The sequence below is a fragment of the Medicago truncatula genome, chromosome 5 (assembly GCF_003473485.1).
Source record: "Medicago truncatula cultivar Jemalong A17 chromosome 5, MtrunA17r5.0-ANR, whole genome shotgun sequence".
In the NCBI taxonomy this organism is placed as follows: domain Eukaryota; kingdom Viridiplantae; phylum Streptophyta; class Magnoliopsida; order Fabales; family Fabaceae; genus Medicago; species Medicago truncatula.
Genome location: NC_053046.1, coordinates 29,876,670 through 29,903,319, shown reverse-complemented (window position 1 = coordinate 29,903,319; position 26,650 = coordinate 29,876,670). Strand labels below are relative to the sequence as shown.

General features: G+C 33.4%; 4 protein-coding genes across 4 annotated transcripts; 1 reads left to right on the top strand and 3 right to left on the bottom strand.

The window, feature by feature from the left end:
* Positions 1-209: 209 nt before the first annotated feature.
* LOC112422138 (uncharacterized) lies at positions 210-1,145 on the bottom strand. Its single transcript, XM_024784911.1, has 2 exons — positions 874-1,145; positions 210-792 (listed from the first exon to the last, which is right to left on the bottom strand). Exons 1-2 carry the CDS (start codon positions 1,143-1,145, stop codon positions 210-212), a joined length of 855 nt encoding a protein of 284 aa, XP_024640679.1.
* Positions 1,146-4,406: 3,261 nt separating this feature from the next.
* LOC120580674 (uncharacterized mitochondrial protein AtMg00810-like) lies at positions 4,407-5,579 on the bottom strand. Its single transcript, XM_039834716.1, has one exon. The coding sequence runs from the start codon at positions 5,577-5,579 to the stop codon at positions 4,407-4,409; it is 1,173 nt and encodes a 390-aa protein (XP_039690650.1).
* A 6,270-nt stretch (positions 5,580-11,849) lies between these two features.
* On the bottom strand, positions 11,850-14,387 carry LOC11419713 (bidirectional sugar transporter N3-like). Its single transcript, XM_039834132.1, has 6 exons — positions 14,085-14,387; positions 13,776-13,812; positions 13,470-13,680; positions 13,195-13,356; positions 12,971-13,090; positions 11,850-12,157 (listed from the first exon to the last, which is right to left on the bottom strand). The coding sequence occupies exons 1-6, from the start codon at positions 14,131-14,133 to the stop codon at positions 11,927-11,929; spliced, it is 810 nt and encodes a 269-aa protein (XP_039690066.1). The 5' UTR covers positions 14,134-14,387; the 3' UTR covers positions 11,850-11,926.
* Positions 14,388-24,348: 9,961 nt separating this feature from the next.
* Positions 24,349-26,276, top strand: LOC11430273 (uncharacterized). Its single transcript, XM_024784909.1, has 2 exons — positions 24,349-25,405; positions 26,251-26,276. The coding sequence occupies exons 1-2, from the start codon at positions 24,349-24,351 to the stop codon at positions 26,274-26,276; spliced, it is 1,083 nt and encodes a 360-aa protein (XP_024640677.1).
* Positions 26,277-26,650: the final 374 nt, after the last annotated feature.

Here is a 26,650-nt window from a genome sequence, read left to right as displayed (position 1 = left end):
ACTGAGCGAGATGGAGAGTGTGGAGAGCAGCTTCAATATTTGTTGGACTTGGCCCAGTCGCAGTAAAAGGCAGTAGGTGGCTTAGGTCCAAGAATGCAATTTTGTTGTGTTTTTGGGTTAGCATTGGGCCTATTCGAAAAAGATGGATAAGGGAATGGAGGAGGCACCCAATTAGGATATTGTGGCCACTACTAAGGAGCTTGTTGTTACTACTGCCAAAAGGAACTCTGTCCGCGTCCACCACCGCCTGATTGCTGCCAGCCACCGCCACCGTTGTTACTGTAGCCGCCTCTGCCGGAGTTTCTCCCCTTGTGACCGCGGTTCCGTCCTCGATTTTTGTTGTTGCCGCAACTGCTACTGCTGTTGTTGTTGACAGCACGCGCGGGATTGACAGTAGGAGAGGTGGAAGAAAATGAATTTTCATCTTGTGATTTAATTAGCAAGGCTTCCTGAGATGAGGATGAGTAGTTGGATTCGCGTGCAACACGTTGGGCCATGGTTGATTCTTCTAGTTCCAACCGAGATTTCTCCATTTCAAATGTCGGTAAGGGATCGTGTTGCTGAATGTATGTGACGAATCCTGCATATGATTCGGTGAGTCCATAAATCATTTTCAACCTAAGACGAGTGTTGATCACGGGAGAATAATCATTTGCAAGCTGATCGCCGAGTAATTTGAGACGATTGCAATAGGCTTTGGTAGACGGAAAATCTTCCAAATTCGTGTTGGTGAATTGATGTTCGAGGTTGACTGCTCTCGAATGCTTGTTATCTTGAAACATAGCAGCAAATCTGTTCCAAAAAATTTCAGCAGTATCATTGATTACCAGAATGGAACTGAGAATATCCTGGGTTACGGTGGCATAAATTCACTGCAAAACAACCGCGTCGAGACGTTTCCAAAGACCGGGGTCGTTTTTCTTTGTTGCTTCTGCTTTTCGTTTTTCTTTTTCATCAGTGGGAGTGATGATATGAGCAATCATGTTATGAACACAAGCTTGAACTTGAAATAGTGCAGACCATGAGAGATAATGCCTTGAATCGTTGTCCAACGTGATTGGAATGATGGATTTCACGTTGGTGATTCCAAAAGCAGAGTGGAATTTGGGTTGTTGGGTTGCTAAATCAGCCGTTGTTGCTGCCATAGCTGCAGGGAAGGGATAGTTTGAGTGGTGCAGAAGAATTTGAGTGGCGGCTAGGAAAGAAGGTAGATCGAAAACCTAGCTGATACCATATAGGAAAATGTATTTTGATCGTTTTCATTGCATATGTGATGTATGTAATATACATCTGTTACAACAGTATATCATGAATACAAATTGTCATTTGACTTATTTTGTTAATAATGCTAATAACTGCACATCATTATTTGCTAAATATACACATATTCTATCATTGGTATACCATGCAAAGAATCTTGTATCTCCTGCCTATGAACTCTTAGCGGAATCTGATATGTACATCTTCTCTGTTTGTTCCAAGGCTTTTGAATGCTTGGATCGGAATGGAAACATTATTTGAGACCTATGCTCCTTGGGGCAAATAATTTATTTTCTATGTTGCTGAAGTGGTTAACGAACTTTAATAAAAACAAACAATTTAGAAGAATCTGAGTTCAATTTCTGGGTGAAATAATTTTTGGTCATGTTTTATTTACCTTCAGCCAAACCTCAGATTATCAGGACCTGAGAATTGGAGGGTTAACAAAAAAATACACAAGGATATTTGTTTCTTTAATTGTGGTTATTTAAATATTTTGAATATTTCCTCTCAACAAAAAATTCTTTTCAATATTTGGTTAATTTATTTGATCAATTTTTTAGGGAGGATTCGATCTATTTTTATTATTATAAATTATACTTTTACTATAACAAATAAAAATAAGAGTTTAAGGAATTGGTATGAGGAGTAAAAGGTAAAAGACACGGAAAAATTTCTCGGTACACACTTTTCTTTATTTATTTTTTTTTTTTGCACTGAGGTGTTACTAATTCTGTCTTTTTTTGTTGCTCTGTCTAGTTGTTTGTGTTAATCCTTCGATTTATAGGGGAAGGTGACACTGGTAATATAGAGTTCGATCGAAAAATAAATAAAGTCTGACCAATTATTGTTTCCATCAGAAAACTAACATAGGATCTTCTCAACAATTCGTTGTGTGTGTGTGTGTGTGGGTGGGGGGGTTGGCGATGGGGATGTTGATTAAAGTGGTATTGATAAATAAACAACAAAAATATTAATAATTACCTAAAAAAAAAAAATAGAGTAAAAAAGGAAAATAGAAAAATAGAAAATCAAAATGGATTATTCATTTGTATTTTTTACACAAGGATATTTGTTTTTATTTAATTTGCATGTTTAAATATTTTCAATATTTTGTAAATTGATTTCATATTTTCTTCAATATAGTGTTACTAATCAATAAACAACAACAACGACAATAATTAAATAGTAAAACAGGTATATAAAAAAATTTGAAAATCAAATGGAATATTCATTTATATTATTTACACAAAGGATATTTTATTTTATTTTTAAATGTGCAAGTTTAAATATTTTCAATATCTGGTTTCATTTATATTTTTTACACCAGGATTTTTTTTTTTTTTAAATGTGCATGTTTAAATATTTTCAAAATCTGGTAAATTGATTTGATATTTTTTATTATTATAACCTAAATTTTTACTATAAATAAATAAGAATAAGAGGTTAAGGAATTGGTATGAAGAATAAAAGGTAGGAGACAGAAAAATCTCTTGAAACTGGTATACATTTTTCTCTAAAAAAAATTTTTGTACTAAGGTGTTTCTATTTTGCTTTTGTTTTTGGTGTCACTTGGTCTAGTTGATGTTGTATACTTACTCTTTTATTCATTGTTATTGTCAAACTTCTTTTGTCTTTTGTTTTGATACTAATTTTTTTATTTTTGTTTTCAGAAAATCATATTTGTTGATATGAAGATGAAGACCATCATCTGCTGCCTCTTCGCATTAAGTTTTTTCGTAGTTGTGACAGGAAGAAACATGCCATCAACTGCTTTGTCTTATGACATAAATTTTAATGATCCACCACTTCCCTTCATACCTCCACCTCCATCTCCTCTTGTGAACGGTGGTGTTGTGGTCCCTCAAACTCCATCTTTGTCGAAGCCTCCATCTCCTATGGTCAACTCTGATCCAGACTCTCAAAATAATAAAGAGGAAATTTTTTTGAGAATCTTTGTTATAATATTTCTTGTTGTTCTGATTGTGGTTTTGATTGCATCTGCTACGGTTGTTTACTTTTTATACTATGTCTAACCAATGAAGATCTCTAAAGTATAATTATATATAGTCTAGGTTTTTTAATTCTGTTATAGTACTATGAATTTTAAAATTTCATTAACTCTTTATTTTAATTATATCAATAAGTTTTCCTTAATTTCTTATCAAATTGTTATGAATGAAGTGATAGAAAATGCTCACATGTAGTCTGAGAACACTTGTTAGTGTATTGAAAATAGAAATTTCGAGTCCCGTGAACTTAACTAATTTGATAGGGCCTAAGACAATATATAATATATGCAAAAATCATGGTTCGAATCTCGAACACCCCATTTCTTCACATTTAAAATGTCTGAGCTCCAACCACTGGACACTAACTCCACCCTTCGTAAAGAGAGAGCAATTTTTGTGTAAGAAATAACCGTCACTTATGATATTTTATCCTTTCCGAAAACCATATTTTTTAGGAAGAAAAAAAAAATTAAAGTTTGTATTTTATTTTTTTTAAAGTTTATAAAAAGAGGTAACAATGATGCATAACGAGTCGTCACGATAATTTTTTAATGTATCAGAATTTTAAAAAAACTATAATTTTTAGAAGGAAAAAAATAAAGTTTGTATTGTTTTTTTTTTTTTTTTTAAGTTTATAAAAAGTGGTAACAATGATGCGTAACGAGCTGTCAAGATGATTTTTTAATGTATCAGAATTTTAAAATAATTTTTGATTGTGTACTATGTTATTTAGTTGAATATGTAAAATATGCATTATATACGCAACCTCCCATCCGTCTTATACGGTTAAATCCGCGTATAGAATATACATTTATCTTCTCCATGATCCTGCACCTTCAAATAATTCACATTGGAAGTTCCTTTGGAATCTCAAAGTGTCTCCTCGTGCCTGTGCTTTTCTATGGCGAACAACGCATCAATGCTTTCCCACAAGCGTTAATTTCTCCAATCTTGGTTATAGGAAAATGTATTTCGATCGTTTTCATTGCATATGTGATGTCTGTAATATACATCTATTACAACAGTATATCAGGAAACTAATAATGGCTTATGAATACAAATTGTCATTTGACTTATTCTGTTAATAATGCTGATAACTGCACATCACTATTTGCTAAATATACACATATTCTATCACATCCCCGTAGTCAAAGCGGGGAGCTTGCGTATGCTGAGATTGTCCCTGAAATCTTGAAAGAGTACTAGGGGAAGACCTTTCGTGAAAATATCGACAATTTGATATCGTGAGGTGACATGTAGAACACGTACTTGTCCACGAGCCACTTTTTCACGAACGAAGTGAATATCCATCTCGATGTGTTTAGTGCGTTGATATTGAACAGGGTTCCCAGATAAATATATCGCACTAACATTGTCACAGTAGACCATGGTAGCCTTGTAGATAGGACAATGTAACTCCAAAAGTAGGTTGCGTAACCAAGAAGACTCAGATACGACATTGGCAACACTTCGGTATTCGACTTCAGCACTAGAGCGAGATAATGTGGGTTGGCGTTTGGAAGACCACGAGTGTAGATTGTCACCAAGAAATACACAATAACCAGAAGTAGATCTCCTGGTATCTGAACATCCGCCCCAATCGGCATCTGTGTAGGATATCAAGGATGAAGTGGATGAGGGATAAAGATGCAGTCCATACTGACGAGTTCCTTGAACATAGCGCAGGATGCGCCTGAGAGCCTGCATGTGATCATCCATCGAATTACGCATAAATAAACAAATCTGTTGTACTGCATAGGAAATGGTAGGCCTAGTAAATGTGAGATATTGTAGAGCTCCAGCAAGGTTGCGGTAGAGAGATTGGTCCTTATATGGGGTGGTACTTTTGCCACTAAGCTTCGGTTTTGTGTCGACCAGGGTAGGACATAGCTTACACGAGGACATGCCAGCACATTCAATGATCTCTTCTGCATACTTTTTATGAGATAAAAATAGACCATCAGTGTATCTTGTGACTGCAATACGAAAGAAATAGTTAAGGGACCCCAAATCTTTCATAGCAAATTCAGAACTGAGAAGTGATATGATAAATTTGAGAAGAGTATCAGATGAAGCAGTAAGAATGATGTCGTCGACATACAAAAGAATGTAGGCCATATTAGTATCTTTCCGATAGATGAAGAGAGAGTTATCTGACTTACTTTGAGAGAACCCAATAGAAGAAACAAAATCTGCAAACCATTTGTACCATGCTCGAGGAACTTGTTTGAGTCCATACAATGATTTTCGTAGAAGGCACACATGATTCGGATGCTCTGGATCCTTAAAACCTAAAGGTTGATGCATGTAGACGGTATTGCTAAGTTCACCATGCAAGAATGCATTTTATACATCCAGCTGATGAATAGACCATGATTTAGAGAGAGGAATGATGAGTACTATTCGGATGGTGGCTGGTTTAACAACTGGACTGAAAGTCTCTCCGCAATCTATGCCAACCTATTGCCCTCCACCGTTACCTACAAGTCGGGCTTTATGCCTCTCAAAGAGCCATCAGATTTTTCTTTATGCCTAAAAATCCACATAGAACGAATAACATTTACAAGATATTGATTAGTACCACTGTAAAATATTTTTTTTGACTTACCCCCCTGTAATTTTTTTTTTTTTGGAATACCCCCCTAATAGGTCATAAAAAAACGAAAAAATTCTGCAAAAAATAATAATAATAAAGTCGTTTTTTTATGACCTATTAGGGGGGTATTCCAATTTTATTTTTTTTACAGGGGTGTAAACCAACAATAACCTATATTACAGGGGCGTAAAACACCATTAACCCTTCAATTTTTTATGTGGTAAAATATTCAACATATAAGTTGCCATTTGTAAGGTATGGTGCTAGAAATTTGGAGGTAAAGAAACATGAACTAGTAAAGTCTGAATTATATTATTAATAGATCGAATATTTTGTTCAGCTTTGCCATTTTGAGATGAAGTATGAGGACACAAGAAGCGAAATGAAATTCCATTTGCTTCACAGAGTTTTTGAAAATTGTCATTGGCATATTCTCTACCATTATCACATTGAATATTTTTAACTTCATGATGAAAATGAGTTTTAATATATGCTCTTAATTTTTCAAATTGGAAAAACTTGAGATTTGTGTGAAATTGGAAAAGTCCAATAAAAATTCGAATGATTGTCTAAATAAAGCACATTTTTTGCAGGGACCTTTTTTAAAAACAAAATATTTTGCAGGGACCAAAAACTACAAAATTGGTTCAGTTATAATGTGCCATGTATGCAAATCATCACAAAAGTGGGGTTAGGGACTATTTTCAAAAACAAAAAATTTTGCAAGGACCAAAAACAATTTTTTTTTAACAGGGACTAAAACCAAAACGAGGCATATTTGCAGGGACTAAAACCATATTTTAGCCAAAATTTAATTTGACTTTGAAGTAGCAATACAATCAATCATTTTATTTTTCCTAAGAGAATCTAAAACAGATGATGCTCGGTGACCTAGACGGTCGTGCCAAATAGAAGTAGATAAAGCTGCAAACTCGGAAGGAAATTTGTTTTTATTTGTGGCTGTGTTGGTGATGGGATCTTGACTCTTACATCTCATTAGAACCATCCCCGTCTGAAAATCCTTCACAGAAAAACCAAATGGGTCAAATTCAACAGACACATGGTTAGGGGTAGTGAATTTACGAACAAAGATTAAATTTTTAATCAATTTTGGTGCATGGAGGACATTTGATAAAGCTAATGGAGGGTGAGGAAGAGGTAAGTTAGCATTTCCAAAACCATGAATAGGAACTGAATGACCATTTCCTACGATAATAGTATTCTTTTTGCTCAAATTAAAATAAGATGAGAGATTACCATGTGTGGATGTCATGTGAGATGTTGCTCCGGTGTCCATGTATCAAGATGGGACTGAGCGAGATGGAGAGTGTGGAGAGCAGCTTCAATATTTGTTGGACTTGGCCCAGTCGCAGTAAAGGCTGTAGGTGGCTTAGGTCCAAGAATGCAATTTTGTTGTGTTTTTGGGTTAGCATTGGGCCTATTCGAAAAAGATGGATAAAGGCATGGAGGAGGCGCCCAATTAGGATATTGTGGCCACTGCTAAGGAGCCTGTTGTTACTGCTGCCAAAAGGAACTCTGTCCGCATCCACCACCGCCTAATTGATGCCAGCCACCGCCACCATTGTTACTGTGGCCGCCTCTATCGGAGTTTCTCCCCTTGTGACCGCGGTTCCGTCCTCGATTGTTGTTGTTGCCGCAACTGCTACTGCTGTTGTTGTTGACAGCACGCGCGGGATTGACAGTAGGAGAGGTGGAAGAAAATGAATTTTCATCTTGTGATTTAATTAGCAAGGCTTCCTGAGATGAGGAGGAGTGGTTGGATTTGCGTGCAAAACACGTTGGCCCATGGTTGATTCTTCTAGTTCCAACCAAGATTTCTCCATTTCAAATGTCGGCAAGGGATCGTGTTGCCAGATGTATGTGATGAATCCTGCATATGATTCGGTGAGTCCATAAATCATTTTCAACACAAGACGAGTGTTGTTCACGGGAGTATCATCATTTGCAAGCTGATCGCCGAGTAATTTGAGACGATTGCAATAGGCTTTGGTAGACGAAAAATCTTCCAAATTCGTATTGGTGAATTGATGTTCGAGGTTGACTGCTCTCGAATGCTTGTTATCTTGAAACATAGTAGCAAATCTGTTCCAAAAAATTTCAACACTATCATTGATTACCAGAATGGAACTGAGAATATCCTGGGTTAAGGTGGCATAAATTCACTGCAAAACAACCGCGTCGAGACGTTTCCAAAGACCGGGGTCGTTTTTCTTTGTTGCTTCTGCTTTTCGTTTTTCTTTTTCATCAGTGGGAATGATGATATGAGCAAGCATGTTATAAACACAAGCTTGAACTTGAAATAGTGCAGACCATGAGAGATAATGCCTTGAATCGTTGTCCAACGTGATTGTAATGATGGATTTCACGTTGGTGATTCCAAAAGCAGAGTGGAATTTGGGTTGTTGGTTGCTAAATCAGTTGTTGTTGCTGCCATACCTGCAGGTAAGGGATAGTTTGAGTGATGTGGAAGAATTTGAGTGGCGGCTAGGAAAGAAGGTAGATCGAAAACCTAGTTGATACCATATAGGAAAATGTATTTCGATCGTTTTCATTGCATATGTGATGTTTGTAATATACATCTGTTACAACAGTATATCAGGAATACAAATTGCCATTTGACTTATTTTGGTAATAATGCTAATAACTGCACATCATTATTTGCTAAATATACACATATTCTATCATTGGTATACCATGCAAAGAATCTTGTGTCTCCTGCCTATGAAATCTTAGCGGAATCTCATATGCACATCTTCTCTGTTTGTTCCAAGGCTTTTGAATGCTTGGATCGGAATTGGAAACATTATTTGAGACCTGCTCCTTGGGGCAAATAATTTATTTGCTATGTTGCTGAAGTGGTTAACGAACTTTAATAAAGACAAACAATTTAGAAGAATCTGAGTTCAATTTCTGGGTGAAATAATTTTTGGTCATGTTTTATTTACCTTCAGCCAAACCTCAGATTATCAGGACCTGAGAGTTTTATTTACCTTCAGCCAAACCTCAGATTATCAGGACCTGAGAATTGGAGGGTTAACAAAAAAATACACAAGGATATTTGTTTCTTTAATTGTGGTTATTTAAATATTTTGAATATTTCCTCTCAACAAAAAATTCTTTTCAATATTTGCTTAATTTATTTGATCAATTTTTTAGGGAGGATTCGATCTATTTTTATTATTATAAATTATACTTTTACAATAACAAATAAAAATAAGAGTTTAAGGAATTTGTATGAGGAGTAAAAGGTAAAAGACACGGAAAATAATAAAATTGATTTCATATTTTCTTCAATATAGTGGTACTAATCAATAAACAACAACAACGACAATAATAAAATAGTAAAACAGGTATATAAAAAAATAGAAAATCAAATGGAATATTCATTTATATTATTTACACAAAGGATATTTATTTTTATTTTTAAATGTGCATGTTTAAATATTTTCAGATTTCATTTATATTTTTTACACCAGGATATTGTTTTTTTGTTTTTAATGTGCATGTTTAAATATTTTCAAAATCTGGTAAATTGATTTGATATTTTTTATTATTACACCTAAATTTTTTCTATAAATAAATAAGAATAAGAAGTTAAGGAATTGGTATGAAGAATAAAACGTAGGAGACAGAAAAATCTCTTGAAACTGGTATACATTTTTCTCTAATTTTTTTTTTTTTTTTTGTACTAAGGTGTTTCTATTTTGTTTATTGTTTCTGTTTTTGGTGTCACTTGGTCTAGTTGATGTTGTATACTTACTCTTTTATTCATTGTTATTGTTAAACTTCTTTTGTTTTGATACTAGTTTTTTTATTTTTGTTTTCAGAAAATCATATTTGTTGATATGAAGATGAAGACCATCATCTGCTGCCTCTTCGCATTAAGTTTTTTCGTAATTGTGACAGGAAGAAACATGCCATCAACTGCTTTGTCTTCTGATGTGAACCTTAATGATCCACCACTTCCCTTCTTACCTCCTCCACCTCCATCTCCTCTTGTGAACGGTGGTGTTGTGGTCCCTCAAACTCCATCTTTGTCGAAGCCTCCATCTCCTGTGGTCAACTCTGATTCGGACTCTCAAATTAATAAAAAGGAAAAAATCTTGATAATCTTAGATTATAATTCTTCTTGTTGTTTTAATGGTGTTTTTAATTGCATTTTCTACGTTAGTTTACTTTTTATACCATGGCTAATCAAGGAAAATCTCTATTTGTGCGATTTCACTTTTTATGCTATGTCTAATCAATGAAGATCTTTAAATTGCATAGGTTCAGTCTATTATGGTTTTTTTTTTTTTTTTTGTTTTTTTTGTTTTTATATGTCAGTTTAGTACAATGAATTTTGAAGTTTTCATTAAGTCTTTATTTTAATTATATCATTAATTTTCCTCAATTTGTTATGAATATAGTGATAGAAAATGTTAACATGTAGTATGAGAACACTTGTTAGTGTATTAAAAATAGAAATTTCGAATTGAAAATTGTGCTTTTAATTTATTTAAAAGTTTAAATTGTTGTTTTTAAGACATGATTACTTCTTCTTTTTGAAGTGCAAATATATTAATAGAAGTCGAAAAATTTATCAAAAGTTTAATTGTTGTTTTAAAGACATACTTACTTCTTCATTTTGAAGTGTAAATATATTAATAGAAGTCGAAATAAGTACAAAATATATTTTACCCACAAATTGTGATTAAGTATAAGACGTATTCGACTCATTCACAAACGCTTAACAAACCCAAAGGTCAAGAATTTTCATTAAGAGAAAATACAATACAACGAATTAGTGAACCATTCTTGGTAAATACAAGGAGCACCTTCTTTTTCGCCAATAACCATATCCAAGCTTGAACTATGATCCAATCTACTACTACTTGTTCAACCACTAGAACATTTGAGGGAAATTTAAAGTCATTCCTCACTTTCTAAATAGACCACATTGTCGAATTCCAAACCGTCAAAAGTATTTTACGACCTTTATCGTTATTTATAAAGAAGCAAAAAAAGCTCAACAACCGATATTTTGACATAATCAATACATACCCAAACCAATGGAAGATTTTACCCAAACCACCGGAGCATGGTGTGTCTGATACGAACCTCTCAATAACGGTCCAAAGATGGTGTTCATATTTTTTCTTCTTTGCAACCACTTAATGCATCTTATCTCTTAATTGTATTTTATCCATTGTATGCTTGTTGGCTCTAAATCTTACTTCCAAAATGAATTTCAATTTTTATAATTGTAAATCTACGAGCTTAATGAATTTCAATTTTTATAATTGTAAATTTAACGAGATTTAATTCCTCTATTTTTCCAATGATTTTGAAAAATATTCTCATATGAATATCTTTATAAATGATTCACCGTGGATTAGTATTTATAATGTGTTTGGAACCGCGTTAGGAGGTGCACGATCTTTCTTTTTTTATTTATAAATTTGAGAAATTGTTACTTCACATTTTCATGTCTAAAGACCTAATTTATAGTAACGTTAAAAAGTATTGAAACCAAACAGACACTCAACTAAAAAGATGTTTAAAACTCCAACAATGACATATGTCATCTCTAAAGTTAGATTTCTACTTGATATAATTGATTAATCAAATTTGTTGATTTTTACAAAATAAAAAAGTTAGTTGCTTATTTTTGCCAATGATGGTAGTTGAATCTTTTAGATTCTTATCTTTTCTACTCTTATCGTCCCTCCTTTCAATAATCATATCAAGCCCACATTATCATATCACTCCATTCATTAATTAATTAAATTAATTAATTTTAGATATACTTGATAGAGTTTGAATGAAAATGGAATATTGCACACATATAAAACAATGAATTAGCTAGTATATTCATTCAAATCATTGATGTTTTATAGGAGTACAAGGGGTACTCCCTTCATGATAACATTATATATACTTATATAAAAAAAAACAAAAAAAAAAAACAAAAAAAAAACTATTACATATGAGATTATATATCATAAGAAGAAAGCCATATCATTTCCAAGCAACAAACACCATTCATGCATATATTTCATGTTAGGTTTTCCACACTTTTCTCCATCTCTTCTGCACCTTCTTTTTCAATCTTATTCACGTTATCAATAACTGGGAGAGAGAATACTTCACACGGAATTCCTAATGGGTTCACAATAACAATGTTTGTCATTGGCTCTAGGGCATACTCCTCCTTCACACTTTTGTTGTAAATAGCATATAGTAACATTTGAAGTAGCCCTAATATGAAACCCAACACGTTTGGAATCTGCACATTAGACACAAAAAGTTATTTAAAAAAATAATCAAGGGTCTAAAAGCAATAAAATAAAATATTATTTCATCAACTAGAAATGTTACAACAAAATCATTTAATTCATGAATATTGACAAAATAATTTAATGATCGTTTCACATGCCATCCACTTTACAATAAATCACATGTCATTTTCTTAACTGTTTTGTTTTGTTTTGTTTCTCTAAAAGAATGACATGTCAGCACTTGTGTAATTCATGATTTCTTTTGGATATTATATAAAATAACTAGTATTTTATTTATGAATCTTATGGAAATTTAAGTACACATTTCATTTCATGTATTCTTCGTGACCTTTTTCAATAACGTAATATAGAAGATGTTTCCAACAATATTCAGAATATTTGCATAGCTGTTTCTAGCTAGAGCCTTAATTTAGGGGCCTAAAGCAAATATTAGGTCCAAATTAGTGTCACCAAAAAGAAACAATTAGAAATACTTTATTGAAAATAGTATATGTCACGACACTTTAACTCATAAATAATGACAAACATTTTTATCTCTTGTTTCTTAAAAAGAAAGATACGTCAACACTAGTGTAATTCAAGATTATTTTGGTATATAGCATTACTATAGAAAATGTTTCCAATAACTAGAAAACTTGCATATATGTTCTTAGAGAAGGAATTTTAAATAAATGTTTCCTCAAAATATCAAGAGACTTAATTCGGGAGCTAAAGAAAAGGTTTATTGACTAATTTACCCTTGGACCAGCCCATTTTGATGTTAAAAAATCACTCAATAAAAGTTAAATTTATATACTTACAGCAATGCATATATCATGGAGCAATAGACCATAAAAAAACCACACTATGGCACTTAGTGTGAGGAAAAATGATAGGTTGATTGGCATAAACTCAACACTCTTGGTTCGAATAACCTTTGCCTACAAATCAAGAAATAAGATATAAGAGACCATAAAACAAAGAATTAAATTAAAACTAAAAAAAAAAAAAAAAACACTTAGCAATAATTATAATTTTCACTCACCATAATGGTTAAAGGTGCTGCAAAAACACAAATTGCAAAAGATGTGCATATCCATCCAAGGACATGCACACGAAGTTTACCATGCATAGCTAACTGGGTGGTAAGGACAATCAACACAGAACAGGCCACATTCATCGCCATGAACAATTTAATCGTCAAGATCTACGATTAAAAATCATGTTAGAACAAAACTAATGAGATTATACTTGTCATATCAAGTTGATTAGTAAAAAAATAAAACTAAAAAGTAAGTATAATCGGTGATTAGGGTTTACCCTTGCATCTTTCGTGGCGTAGATTAGGTATGTGACGATATATATTGTTTCAATGACACACCCAGCTGAATTAATGGTAATGAGTAGAAAAGCATGTTTCTTGACGAAACCATAATATAACCATAACATGGAGCTGAATAGAGCAACCAAGTATGGCAACGATTGGAATCCTTCCGTCGACTTCTTTTTCCATATTCGGTAAAATGTTGGCCTAAAAATAAAGAAAAGGAAAAACATATTTAGTTTTATAATAATATATATAAGAAAAGGAAAACCATATTGATAAAGAAATTAACATATACTTACAGGGGTGCCAAGTACACCATGGAGGAAATGATGTTACCTAAGCATCAAAAGGAGGACAATATGTTAAGTTCTTGATTTGCTCATAGATATTCAGAAATTAAAATAGTGTGATGGTTGATTCAATAGAAGTAGGATATATTGGAATTTTCCTCCTCTAAATTGATTGAATATTAAGTAAAAAAAATAAATCAAGGATGATATTTCATCATACATCCTTGATTACTCACTAAAAAAATTAAATGACAATTAAGTGGAGGAGGATAACCCTTGGTTTTTTTTTTCTTCTTCTTCAAATGGCTAAATAAATACCTAGTATTCCAAAAATAAAAGCCAAACGATCATGATCATGAGGATCCATGTCTTCCTTAGTGTTCTTCCTTAGGTTTTGAGAAAAATAGCGAAAGATTTAGGGATTGCTATAGGAAATTTAAGAAACCTCAAGCGTTGAGGTTTCTTCCTATTCAACCCCTAAACCAATGCACGTAGATAATGAAGATGTTGAAGGGCTTGAACAACCCATGCCTTATATATATACACAAAGATGTTGAAGGGCTTGAAAAGCAAGCAAAAGATGCAAAAACCTATTTTAAAATAAAAAAGAAATGTGATACATGATGCATAACAAAGTCATGCTTGTTTCATGAGTGATTGATTTATTTAATAAGTAGCGTGCCCCAAAATTATTTAGTTTTCCATGCTTTGTTCACGTGCTACTTGATAACATATTTCTTGAAAATAACTATGTTTATTTGATGTTGTTATTGTAACTAAATCAATTAATGTTATTGCACTTGGCTATTCGACACGACACGAAAACTAAATTTGAAACCGATCTCAACCCTTGAAAATATGCCACATCATTGATATGAAATAAGTTGGTTATATTACTTTTGGTTTCATTTATGTAATTGGTATCATTCTACAATGATTAGAATTTTGCAAGAAAACACACTCAATATAAAGAAAAAAGGAAAAGGACGAAAATAGAGATAGCTTCTACGGTTTGATGATTATTTTACGTTTTTATTATAAGATTTTGGAAAATGTATTTTTCTAAGTTAGTGAGATTGGGTAAGGTGTTCTTAGGTAGGGTAGTGATGGATTCTCGTGACTTTTGGATTTTCACACAACACGCTTCGCCGCGTCACAAGCCACTATTAGTTTCATTTTTGCTATCTTTGCTAGCTTAACTAGATGCTTTTGAGGAATATAGGTTTTTTCTTTATTACCAAAAGCATGATCTCTATACATTTTATAGGTACGTTAGTTTATAGATACAAAGTCGAGTTGGACCGACTTAGTTAATCAGTAATAAGTAGAACTGTCAAAACGTACTAACTATTTGAGACTAGTTTATCAAGTCTAAAAAAGTGTAAAGGGTTAACCTTAAAACATTGAACATGATTATGATCGAAACTACGACATGTTTGATTTATCAAGGATATTAAGAATTAGGAATATCTGGATAAAACTTTCATGATCATGATTTATATTTTATTTCTCTAGGTTAACTAGTTGTTTTTGAGGCAAATGAGGTTTTTTCGTGTACCAAAAGCTTGATCTCTATACATTTTTGTAAGTACATTGGTTCATTGTAGTATGAAGGTTAGACTCAGACTGGTTTATTTAATCAGTAGAACATTGTATTTCTTTTAAGAAACTGAGAAGATCCCCCAACTCCCAATTGTGAGCTATGAGTAGCTACAATAGTTTTAAAGCTATTAAAAAACACAAAATGCTGGGCTCGAACCAAGTATGGTACAAGAAAAATTAGTTTTACAGACCTTGAGAGAAACTAATTTTAATGTATTCAATGTCACTAAAAGATGAGGTGACAATTCTAATGAATGCCCGTAAAGATCTATTCAAAATATTGTCTCAAGGTTGTTTCGGTGATGTACGACTTAAAATTAAAGAGTGTGTTCCTCATCATGTTTCTGGTTCATATTCTTCATACAGTAATAATTCTCATGTTAAGCTTATTCGTATATGACTTTGTTCTGACTTCAATTATCCTCCCTTCAGTGGATGATTGGATTAGTCCACGAATTAGATCTCTACATTGTATATAGAGTTTCTTTAATAAGTTATTCCACTAAAAATAAATAGTTTTATTGGCAATAATAATAGACAACTAATTTTTTTTGTTTTGTTACAATAATAGACAACTAAATGAATAGATGCATGTTTTCACGTGGCTCTTTCGTTCTTTTGTTGGCAATTGAGTATTGCTGAAAAATAAATGAAAAATCCCTACAAAAGTTTCCTCTTCTCTATAGTCAAAATAGGAAAAACTTCATTTGCACTTATTTTTCTCTATAGTCAAAATATTTTTTTCAACACAAAACTTTTATTTTTATTTTAAATTTCTTAACAAATAAATCCTAAGAACCTGTATAATTTTTTTTTTTTTTTTGTCTTTTATAACACCTCAATCAAACTACATATTTAAATTCTATTGTTAAAGATAGTTGTCTTAGAGAAGCGGGGAAACAATAGTCTGCCCTATTTTTTTAGTGAGAGAAACTCTTTCTTCTCTCTAAGTTTTCTTCCTCTTTCACTCATCGAGGTGGGGTGATTTTAGGTCAATTTTTGACCTAGACCTCTGCATCTTTTTTCCCCTTTCTTTCAATCTAAATAAGTGATTTTCACATACATCAAGTTTTTCTTTCGTGTTTTTTCGTGATTTCATCGTCTTAGTGCGACGTTGTGTTGTTCGTCGTCTTGTGCGGCGTTGTTTGATTTCGCATCATTTGTTGTGTGGTGTTCGTTTGGTTCGTATTGAAAGATTAGCTTCAGACAATCACAAATTCAATCAATGATTTGGGCGTCAACGTTGCAGATCCAGAAGCATGGGTATTTTGGTGATTTAGATTTCATCATATTATTTGTAGACATTTTTCCGTTGTATGCTATTAACTTGGGTGCTGTGAGTTTGTTCGCAGATTCACCCTATACGTTTTTAGCGATATTGATCATGTTATTGTCTTTGATGTATTTTATCAATTTAAATGAATGAATATCCTTTCTTTTTGTAAAAAAAAAAAAAAAAAAAAAAGATAGTTGTCTTAAAACTAGACATTAAATTGCTAACCTAAGCATGATCAATCAACACTCATAATTATGGAGAGAAAAGTGCCAACATTGTTGATTTAAAGTAGACTTTATATGTTCATATCATTAGCCCACACCCCACACTGCAGCATTAACTTGAAAACGTGTGAGACCAAAAGTGACATGGTTACTTATATGATTAGACCAAAATAACAATGAAATATTTGATGCAAACAAAATATATTTACATTGTTGCAACATCTAACTAAGTGTGTTAATATATTCCTTAAAAAAAAAACTAAGTGTGTTAATATTTTTATGAGGTGTGTTATATCCACACAATCCTTTTTAAGTATGGACAAAGCACAAACACACTTAAAAAAAATCTTATAGCATAAATCGTTGATCAATTCGCCAATATTATTTTGACCAAACTGCAATTTCATTCTCCTATCTTTAATTAGGTAATTTTTGGTAGTCTATTTTAATTTTTGACCAAATTATGATTTTGATCGTCCAACTTAATAATGTTGCAATACAAGAATTGACACGAGGGAGAAGGGCCTAATTGTTGTGGGTCTTTAAAAATAAAGTGTTAAATTAAGTTGTGATCAATGATACATAGTCAAAAGTATAAGGGGTTCAAAATGATCAATTTATTGTTTCGTCGTTAAATGGTCAAAATTGTAGATTAAAGGCTTAAATGCAGTTTTTCCAACGTTGCGATTTTGACCATCTAATAAAAAAAAGGTTAAAGTGCATTTTTCCCCCCTAACTTTTAAAAACTTGCAATTTTGACCCTCTAAGTACAAAAACTACAATTTTGGTCCCCTAAGATTTAGTCCCTTTGCAACTTTGATCCTTTTTGCCAATTTTGACCGGTCAATGCCTACGTGGCATGCCACGTGTGTAATTAATAAATTAAAATTTTTTTAAAAATCATATAATCATTTTTTAAATTAAAAAAATCAGGAAAAAAAATTAAAAAATACAAGCAGATGAAGAAGGAGAGGCACATATCATCTTCCCCAGATTCATCATCACCAGTACCACCATCCATCATCTTCTAATATTCATTATCACCATTCATCCTCATCACCAACACATATCATCTACAAACTCTTCACTTTCTTGTTCTTTTTATTCTAGTCCATTTTCATGAAGATATATACTATATAACTGATCAAACGTTTTGTAAGTTGTAGTGAAATTAAGCTCATGAATTAATAAATGAAAAAAGATCTTGAAACATGAGTGAAGAAGATTCTCAAGTTGGAGATGGTGGCTGATGTACTGGAGGTAAGCGGCCGTGATGATGGAGGCTGGAATACATCCAAATCTACTGTTATATTTCCAATTCCACACACAAACTTTTTCACCAACAATTCCCGACATTACTATTCTTACACAGCTAGCGGTGCTGCATGTTTCATTGTTCTCTTCTCTCATTTTTTCATCTTTTGTATTTAAGATAATAAGAGTTATGGAAATTTCAATTTTTCTTACAAAAGATACAAAAACAAACAAAAGTTTAAAAGCAGGTACAATAAAAAACCAACAGAAGAAACCAAATTGGATAGAAAAAAGAAACACCACAAAAAGGAGGAGGATGACGGCTGCGATAGAGGCATTGTTGAATAAGAAGGAGGAGGTGTCACCGGCGGTGGTGGTCGGAGGAGAGTGACAGTGGGTGTTTTGAGAGGAAGAGATGATGAAGAAGAAGAAATAAAAGATTGAGGGATTTTAATTTTATTTTTTTAATTTCATTTTTTATTAATTTGATTTAAAAAATGATTATATGGTTTTTTTTTGTTTTTTTAATTCATTAATTACACACGTGGCATGCCACATAGACATTGACCGGTCAAAATTGACAAAAAGGATCAAAGTTGCAAAGGGGCTAAATCTTAGGGGGCTAAAATTGTAGTTTTTGTACTTAAGGGGTCAAAATTGCAAGTTTTTGAAAGTTACGGGTGGAAAAGTGCACTTTAGCCTAAAAAAAATGTGTCCTCTTAAGAAATATGCTCTTTCAACCCTCAAATTTTAGAGAAATATGCTCTTTTGGTCTCTATCTTTAGGGAAATAAGACATGTTGGCCCTTTATCTTTACGAAAAGCTGCAATTTTGACCCCTATTTTGGGACACGTGGCGTCTTGTTAACAATTTTATAATGTTTTGTAAAACTAAGGGGTAAAATTGTTATTTTTTTTTGTTAGAGGCTCAAAATCACAATTTTTTAAAAGTTAAGGGATCACAAATACATTTAAGCTTAGATTAAAAATTGTGAAAAGGAGACCAAAGTTCCTCAATTAAAATACGAGGTTAATATTGCAGTTTTTTTCACAATGGGGGAACAAATCGTTTAAAATTGTGCTTTTATTATTATTGTTGTAGTTATGTTTTTAGTTTATAAATTCCAATTAAGTACTGTAATAAAAATGTGCTGACATAATTCCTGAATTGTGCACTGAATGGAAAATCTGGGGACGTATTTTAAAAAACTTGGCCCTACTTTTTTGTTGCACTATCATTCCATCTTTTAGTTCTAGTTAGTAATTTTTGCTTATCTTATTATATGACTAATACCAGTGTTGATTGATAACTTTATGTAAAAGTAACGTACAATAAAAAAGTTGTGAAAATATGATTGTTGTCTTTAATTTTTTGTGATGAATATGCATAAGAAAATGAAGGAAGGAAAAATGTCAATAGGGTTAATACAATTCCCTTATCATGCATATGGTCCAAATTCTTTCAACAAAAAAAAAATGCATATGGTCCCAATGGAATTAAATTATGAACTAGCAAATTCAACCTTAGGGAGAAAGAATATTAATGAAAGACACACGAGTATTAATAAGGTGCATAAAAAAAAATCCAATCCATTTTCAAGCCCTTCAATGACAACCACAATTGCTTCAATCTCTCTATGTTCACAATCCAATTTCTTCTAATCTATTTATATCACTTTTATCTTAGTGGATTGGAGAGCTGCTCTCTCTCTTATAGGAGGTTCTATTGGATCGAGTTGAGTTATCAATCTTGGTCTGTTTGTTTCATTCTTGCTTTCTTATCTTTGTTGATTTTGATTATGTTTGTGGTGCTGTTTTACACTTAGATTATGTCTGTTTTTTTGTTGTTGTTGTTGTTGCTTGAGACTACTTTACTCATTGATTACTACCTTTTTTGCTCCATACATCTTTGTAATTCATTGGTATGATTTTGACCAAATTCACAACAAAGGGACTTGAAGCGAACGATTTATTGTCACGTCGTTAAATTAGATGGTCAAAATCATAGATTAGTAAAGATAGTGAAATGGAGACCAAAATCGTGCAATTAAAATAAGAAGACAAATATTACAATTTTGCCAAAATAATGGGACCAATAGTTTAAAAATGATTTTTTTTTTTTGTCAAGTAGCCTAGTGGCTAGAATTCACCATTTTCAAAGTGAATAAGTGGGGTGTCCGGGGTTCGAACCCCGGCCCATGCATATAACAATGCATGTCCATGTCAATTGAGTTATGCTCACGGGGACAAAGAGAATTTTGATCTTAAATTTTACCGTCCAATACTGCTTTTAAATCTGTGTTTTTATTTATTTTTATTATTATTGTTGTATTTATGTTTTTAGTTTATAAATTCCACATAAATTATGTAAAAAAAATGTGGTGACATAGTTCCTGAATTGATAATATGATTGAAATGGAAAATTTGGGATGTCCTTTAAAAAGACTAGGCTGTAATTCTTGCACATAAAATTTTGTTGCTTTATCTTTACAGCTTTTAATTCTAGTTAGTAAGTTTTGCTTATCTTATTATATGACTAATACCTGTGTTGCTTATTTTATTAATTGATAACTTGATGTAAAAGTAGTGTACTATCAAAAAGTTGTAAAATGTACAATTGCATTAGTAACAAGTCGAAAATATCAATAGGGTTGATACAATTTTCTTAACATGCATATGGTCCCAATCTAATTAAATTCTGAAGTAGCAAATTCTATCTCAGGGAGAAAGAATATTAAGAAAAGACACACGAGTATTAATAAGGTTTGAAGAAAGGTCTTGATTAACATAAAAAGGAAAAGGCCCTCCAAATGACCCATCTATTTGCTTCAATAAAGTAATTCATGAACCCAATTATCATTTGGTGAGAGTATAGTGCTTCTAGGGTCATTGCCAATTTCAAAAAACTTCCATGCACGTAAACGTTTACAAGGACATATAGACTAAAGCAAAATGTTGAATAAAGTATATGATTGCATGAGCCTCTATTATGCATTTCTTGTATTGTATTTTAATATCTGGTTTTTTTTTTTTTTTTAACAAGCGAAAATGAGATATATTAATACTGACACCATAAATGTTACTGCACAAGGTGTGCCAAAACAATCACAAAAGTGTCAAGTTCCAAACAAAATTACATCCAATCAGTCAATACCCAAACAAGAAAGCGGGCTCGACCACCACTGATGAGTACCAAAACTAAAAACAACATTACAAGCCTTTAACCACCACAAAGACGTTGATTTCACTTTATCTAGCATTTGTGGCAAAGAACTTCGTCTATTTCTAAAAATCCTATCATTTCGTTCATTCCACAACACCGAAACAACAAGTAGCCAAATCAAATGAAAGAAGGAACGTCGCCCTCTCGAACAACCAGCATAATTAATAAATTGCACAAAATGATCTGAAGTTGATTGAGAGTCAACCCCTACCACTCCAAGCCATGCCCGCACCATTGGCCATAAGGCACTAAAAGTTGCACAAGACAAAAACAAATGATCGACATCTTCTACATTCCCACAACCAGAAACACACATCTGCGCCTCCAAAGGTAAAATGCCACGGTTTGCCAAATTATTTTTTGTAGGTAACCGATCCCTCAGAAGTCGCCAAGCAAGGATAGAAACTTTGAGAGGAACCTGTGTATGCCAAATTAACTCCATGTTTTGATGTAACTGAGGCTGCTCCTGTGATGTCAGCATGTCATAGGCTCCATGTACAGAGTACCTACCATCCTGAGTTGGTAACCAAAGCCATCTATCTGTCATTGATTCCTGCAATGAAACTGTTAGTAATAAAGCCCTAAACTCCTCTACCAACTCTTCCTCTCAAGCCCACAACCACCTACGCCACCTCAACGCCTCCCCACCGACATCCACCCCCAACAAGAACATATTCCTAACAGAGATTGGATTGTTCACAGTCAAGTCATAAAGGCGACTAAAACGGTCACACAAAGGAACATCTCCACACCAACAATCCCGCCAAAAATCTGTTTCTACACCGTCTCCCACCCTCCTCCTAACACAAGACCCAAACCAACCCTCTCCACCCTCACCTATCCCATCTCTAATCCTCACTATCTCCCTCCACCATGAAGAACAACTCCGGCCCCCATCCTCCAAACCTCCATCCGCCACACCATACCTAGCCACCAACACCTTTCTCCACAAAGCTTCCTTCTCCAATAACAACCGCCAACACCATTTACCCAACAAGCTAAATTAAACTCTCTCAACCTCGTAACCCCCAACCCTCCATACTTCTTCCTCAAACTCAAAGTATCCCACCTAATTCAAGAAATTTTTCTTTTATCCTCACCCCCTCCTCAAAAAAATTTATTAAACAAAGATTCAATGGAAGAGATTATACCTGACGGAGCTTTGAAAAAGGAAAGTGCATAGACAGGTAGAGCAGTCAGGACGGACTTAAGAAGAATCAAACGACCACCAAAAGAAAGGAACCGACTTTGCCAACCTGACAATCTATTTTTAATACGATTAACAACAGGTTCCCAAAACAATAATCGACGCGGATCGCCCCCAATCGAGAGCCCCAAATAGAGAAACGGGATTTTACCTACTTTGCAACCCAACACGGAAGCCGCTTCTGACAACCACGAACCAGTAATATTATCCCCTACCAAAGAACTCTTATGAAAGTTAACTTTCAATCCCGACATAGCTTCAAACAAAATGAGACCAGCCCTCAGCGCCCGCACATTAGCCCAACTTTTATTCTCAATAAGAAGCGTATCATCAGCAAACTGTAAATGTGACAAAACCACATGATCCGCGCGCCCCACACTATACCCCGTAAACAATCATGCGTCTACCAACGCTTTCATCAAAACATTCAATCCTTCTGCTGCCAATAAAAATAAAAAAGGAGATAAAGGGTCACCCTGGCGTAAACCCCGTTCAAGAGAAAACTCATCAGTAGGACATCCATTCACAAGAACTGAGGCAATAGCGGTACCAACACACTCTTTAATCCACTTTAATATCTGGTTTATGATTCTCATTGTACGAATAATTTAAGATGGTCAACGGTGATTGGATTTAACTAAATTTGTGATATGTGACATTGTGAATGAAGGAACTCGAAGTCCTTTAATTCTAACTTACATTAGTTTTAGCTTCTCACATGTGACTTTATAAGTGATACATTTGTAAATTGTTCTATTTAACGAAATTATATAGTTTTAATTTCCAAAAATAATCCATAATTTAATGTTAATCCTACAAAAATTCTCATCTATCCATTTTGTCATCCTTAATCAAAACCTGGTTTAAAACTAATTTTTAATATTTAACTGTGCTAAGATGCCAACATGCTAGTGCATTTTGCAGCACTAAAGTATGAGCATGATTCTTAATATTTTCATGTTTGACATTTGTTCAGATGCAACACAAAGTATGAGAATTGATCTAATCCAAAATTTAAAATGCAGCATATAATGATCTTTATTGCCTTATCAAGCATGCGAAGCTTGTTATTCGCATATCATTGCCCAATGCATTTTCTTTATTTAGGTCAAGGGAGAAGTAACATGTGACACTGAAGAATGTGATATGAATAACAGTTTCTGTCAATACACATATACAATAAAATATATTAAAAAATTCTACACATTGTGATAGTTCTATAACATGATAAGAATAGGGATTGACAAAAGAAAACATAAATGGCTGAAAAAATTATTAGAAAAGGGTTTAGATGACAACTAACAATGTCTTAAATAAAGACTATTTGGGAAACAGAAAGCACAATACAAGAATAATAGACAAGCAGCAACGAGAAATTATTGAGTTTGGTATTGGATTTAGTTTCATACATAACTCGATAAAATTGCAATTTTTCTGCTACAAACAGCAAGAATTCAAAAATAACTAAAACAAGGCCTCGTGCATTAACTTGCATATATTAGTTATAGGAATTTAGCTTCAATGACAATGGTAAATATACCATAAAATCCTATGTTGCCAATAGTGGGATATAGCGCCGCTAACGTGGCAGAGAGCCATTTCACAGAGGGTGGCAGCTTCACAAAACTAGGATTACCCGATAGTGTTTATCTTCTAATAAACACATGAATATTGCTGGAAAAATGAATCAAATTACTCAAAAATCCTTTGTGATGCAAAAACACAAAACTTGTGTGAACGCAGCCATGATCTAATGGATGTTGGGAATGTATCTTCAGATTCATCATCAACGACGGTATGGACGAAAACAACAACCGTCGCAACTTGAGTTCTCTCTCCACCGTATCCAAACGGTTCCTCTCCATCACCGGACGCCTCCGATTCTCACTCACTCTCGTCAATCCAACACCCCCTTTCCTACTTAGCCTCTTCAAAAGGTTCACCCATCTCAATTTCCTCGATCTCTCTCGCTATCTAGGTAACAACCTCGACGACCTTCTCTGCCAAATCTCAGATTTCCCGTCATTCAAAATCATTTCACTCAAACTTCCAAACGTTGGTAACCGCTTCCCAGCAAATGGATTGCGAGCTTTTTCACAAAACATTACAACTTTGACCTCTTTCACTTGTTCCGGCTTTGTTAACCTATTTCTTATCGCAGAATGTTTCCCTTTGCTCGACGACCTCGACCTCAGACTAAAATACCCCTTAAATTATATCTCTATGATAGAGACTCGAACTCGTAGTTATAACAATGGGGTAGAGGCTCTCTCACTTTCACTTCACAAACTCCGCAAGGTTAATCTTTCTTCCTTTCCCATCAACAACCAATCACTTTTCCACTTGTTCAGCAACTGTAAGCTTCTCCAAGAAGTCAACATTGATGGTTATAAGCAATTATTAACCGATGCAGGCATTGCTTCTGCTCTCCGTGAGAGACCGACATTGATGTCTTTCTCGTTATCATCGTATTCAATATCACGTCCTCCATTCATGACTTCACATATTATTGACTCATTGGTGAGTTTCAAGGGTTTGACTTGTCTTGGTTTGTATTATTTTAATATTTCTGATGAGTTGCTCTACACTATTGCAAGGGGAGGTCTTCCTTTGATAAAGCTTGTCCTAAAAAATCGCTGGGGCTATAGTTATGACGGACTCTTTTGTTTGTTATCCAAGTGTCGACGTCAAGGTTTCCGACATTTGTATATTGGACTTAGTAAGTTTCTGAATGATCAACATGTTATCCAGTTGTCTTCGTTTCTTGGTGATTTGATGTCCATCAACCTTAGTAATTGTGATAAGCTAACAGAATCATCTTTGTTTGCACTCGCTAGGAACTGTCCTTTACTTGGTGAGATCACAATGGAACATGTTGGTGTTGGAATATTTTATTATTTATTATATTCCAATATCATTATGTGGGAAAATATCGTAACAATAATTATATTAGCTATTTATCAATTGTGGGCCTTAGTTGATTAGTGATCAAATTAAGTAATAAGGCTGTTAGATTTCTAATTGGATAATTAATTAAATATTTAATTAGTTGATATGGACTCAATGAGTGGATGTCCGGATGGCCCATTAACGGAATAATGGGAAACCCTAATGGCCATCCAATATAAAAGAGGCTATGGTCTCCAATATACCGTACATGGCAAACTCTCTCTTCTCCCCATCTGAAGAGAACGTGAGGCATAAAGGTACTGGTTGAGGAAGAATCAAATCAGCCACCGCTGACTCTATTGTGTGTTTCAGATCATCTCCTCTCTTTGGTTATCGTTGTTGATGAGAGGGCTGCCTTGAAAGCTTTATCCAGGTATTCATAATACCCTAATTCTTAATATCCTTAATAAATCAAACATGTCGTAGATCCGATCATAATCATGTTCAATGTTTTGTTTGCTTCCGCTATTGATTCATAATTGTTGAACATGTATTATGAAATCTGTTTATATTAAGACCTAAATTTCCAACAAGTGGTATCAGAGCGGTCTTCATGTTTGATTTATTGGGATTAATTCCAATTTTTTTTTATTTGTCCATAATTGGATTTAGTTTCTGCATCTATTTCTTATGAACCCTAAAATTTTCTTTTACGGCTTTATTTTGATGTCGTAAGATGCCGAAATAATTCTGCTTTTATTTCAAAGCTTCATCCACATGGTCTACTATTGTTTTGTTGATCATTGATAGATATTCTTTATGGTACAGCCGATTGATTTTACAAGCAACTTATTGGCCTTATATTTGATTAATATTAAGAGAAAAGGTTAATATTTTATTCTTGAAGGCATGTATATCCATCGTTGTTTTTATATTTGAATTAACTTGTGTGTATTACATGCTATCATGGTTAGTGTATGACGTTTTTTATTTATTTTGATGGCTTATTTGTTGATGGATGTGCACCAAAATTAGCGTGAAATTTTACTTTTCACGAATCGATTTTAGTTGATTTTTTTTTTCTTTCACCAATCAACTTTAGTTGCTTTATTTTGGTTTCTATTTATTCGGTTTCAATACCACTGATTTGGTTTTGATTAAATTGAGGATAATATTTAACTTTGTATAGAAAGCTAAGGAAAATAAAGTT